A 2,570-nucleotide genomic window follows, 5' to 3' on the forward strand; every position below is an offset into this window, starting at 1 on the left:
CCTTTGCACAGTCCTGAATGCCACACAACAAGACAAGGATGACGCGGCTGCTGATGGAATTCAGTTGATTTTTCCAACGACGTTTCCACGTGATCGGAGAAAAGCAGAAATCTCCTGGCTAACATTTGACCACCAGGCCCGATATCCAGGCCTTCCCTCACATGTAGACTTCATCGTCGGCCACGTCCACATCACAAGCCATGCAGCAAGACGGATCAAGGAACGCTTTCCTGGCGCCAAACTCATCCAGGTCACCCACGTCATGCCAGAAGAAACCAGTCAGTACAAGGGTGATGAGAAGGTGATGAGCATCGGACAGGAAAGTCTCAGCATTCTGGATGACCTACGAGATGCTGATGTTCTCTTCTCGGTTGGGCCATTGATGTATGACTACTACAGGCATCAGACGAATCAGCTAACACTACAACATCATGAACTCTTGCCAAAGCCTTCTGACATCTTCATCGATATGAAACTGAAGCCACCCGCCGACACGGAAACGAAAGTTGTGCTGTCCATCGGCAGGGTCAAGGGTGTGGAGAGGCTGAAAGGCGTTGATCTGGCTGCGAAGACCATGGGCAAGGTGATCGACAAGCTACCCAACACGAAGTGGCGGCTTCGCGGCTTCAGACGTGATGATTTTCAAGCAAGCAGGAGCATCATCGAAGCCAACACGGGCAGATTCCAGTTCGTACCCTTCACACCTCTGGAATACGGTACACAGGAGGAGCTGTGCGAGGACATGAGAAAGGCCGATGTCGTCCTGATGCCGTCTCGTGCAGAGCCATTCGGACTGGTTGGTCTGGAGGCCATTGCCGCAGGGGTGCCAGTCGTGATTTCCAGCAAATCTGGTCTTGCAAAGTTCCTGACGAAACAAGATCCCGAGTTTGACCGCACGATCGTAGAGATCGACGATGACGATGAGGAAGCCGCCAAAACGCTGTCCAAGCGCATCATCAAGATCCTGAAGGACGGACCCAGAGAGTTCAAGGCCGCACAAAGTTTGAAGAAGAAGCTTCTGGAGTCAGAGTACTGGGCTGAATCACACAGCAAGCTCCTCCAAACCGTTGGCCTGGAGGGCTGAACGTTTAACCACAGAGTTTCACCCACTGGCAAATGACACTTGACAGTTCTACTTAATATGGCTTCAGAACCTACAGTGCACACGCATCTGGAGCAACCGTTTGTCAAACATGTTGTATATACCAGTAAATAGGTGTACATGTATAAGTATTCCAAAAGTCATCAATTCTGCAAAACTAATGGATATGTGGGTAAAGCATCAAGTGTCCATATCGACCTGGTAAAGGGACTTTCTCAAGTGGCAATACTCTGCTGATGCTCATTCTGAACTGTTGTAAACATAATGAGAACAATCAACATTCCATATAAGCTTGTACACAGTGGATCCCTACAAGCTCTTGTACTTTTTTTATTGCTATGCAACATTAGATTTCATACTAGGATTTGATACTACAGATTTTCCAATTAGATTTTCCAATTCAGTATTCTAATAAGTGTAAGTTTGTAGGATGAAATGATGTTTGAGGACAACGCAGACGCTCCAGTTTAAATGATGATTGTGTTATAGAGTTGTCAGGACTTGATAAACAGAGTTGGACGGCATACCATTACAGATGTAGATTATATGAACTTTCTCTTCATTCACTCACGTTTGGATTTGTTTGTTTTTTTTACTGTAAAGAAGAAGACGTTAGGAACCAATTATAGATTGTAACTTTTCCTTATCAATACCTTCCCACTCTTCCCACTCTTCCACTGTAAAAAAAACGACAATAATGGAACTCTTGCACAATCATATTACTTCTCTCTAAACTCTAAACAACCTTCCTGGCCAAATATGGTTATGTTTTGACTTGATTCTGGTTGAAATGACCGCCTGTGTTCTCCCAGACGGACATGTTACAAACAGGATGTAGCGTTTCCTTCCAGTTCTTTCCATGCATCATATTTTGCCTAAGCATCAAAAATCGAATTTAAACAAGACGGTGGGGTGTGGTTCGCACATCTATGTCTTCTTCGAAACAGAAATGCATCGCTACGACCCACTCCAAGACCAGTGGTGTAAGAAGACCCCACCAGGACGCATCCCTTGCCTCTTCACAGCCATTGCCATGGGAACAGAGATCTTTTGCATGGGGGTTGAATTTGATAGGATACACGTGTGCGATATTGAGACAGACATTTGGAGGAATCTGAGCGATCGTTTCACAGCACCCTTGATAGACCCTACTTCTTTGCACTAGAGAACCAGCTGTATACGCTGTTACGCACCACGAGCCTCATCTCGGAACGTATCCGTGAGTCGACTCGTATACATGTACGTGTGTATACGACCGGACACAACAGATCAAAAAGAGTAATATTATTAGGGATTCACCAGTGAAATATAGCATTTACAAAAAAAACAACAACACCATAATAGTGCCTAGAAAAATTGAGCTGGACATTCTATTTAGAATGTTATTTCCATTTTAGCATGAACAGTTGTACCAATTGGGCTCAAATAAATCAAAACTAGTCCACGGTTATTATGGGGTTCTTCTTAC

General features: G+C 44.9%; 1 protein-coding gene across 1 annotated transcript; it reads left to right on the top strand.

Annotated features, from left to right (window-relative positions):
- Positions 1-7: 7 nt before the first annotated feature.
- On the top strand, positions 8-1,183 carry LOC109482827 (D-inositol 3-phosphate glycosyltransferase-like; the record flags this gene model as incomplete). The annotated part of the gene is made up of 1 exon (XM_019785672.1): positions 8-1,183. A coding segment is annotated over one exon (1,077 nt), but the record flags the coding sequence as incomplete, so codon positions are not given.
- Between the last annotated feature and the right edge of the window lie 1,387 nt (positions 1,184-2,570).

Source organism: Branchiostoma belcheri, unplaced genomic scaffold, assembly GCF_001625305.1.
Source record: "Branchiostoma belcheri isolate BF01 breed outbred unplaced genomic scaffold, Haploidv18h27 scaffold604, whole genome shotgun sequence".
NCBI lineage: Eukaryota > Metazoa > Chordata > Leptocardii > Amphioxiformes > Branchiostomatidae > Branchiostoma > Branchiostoma belcheri.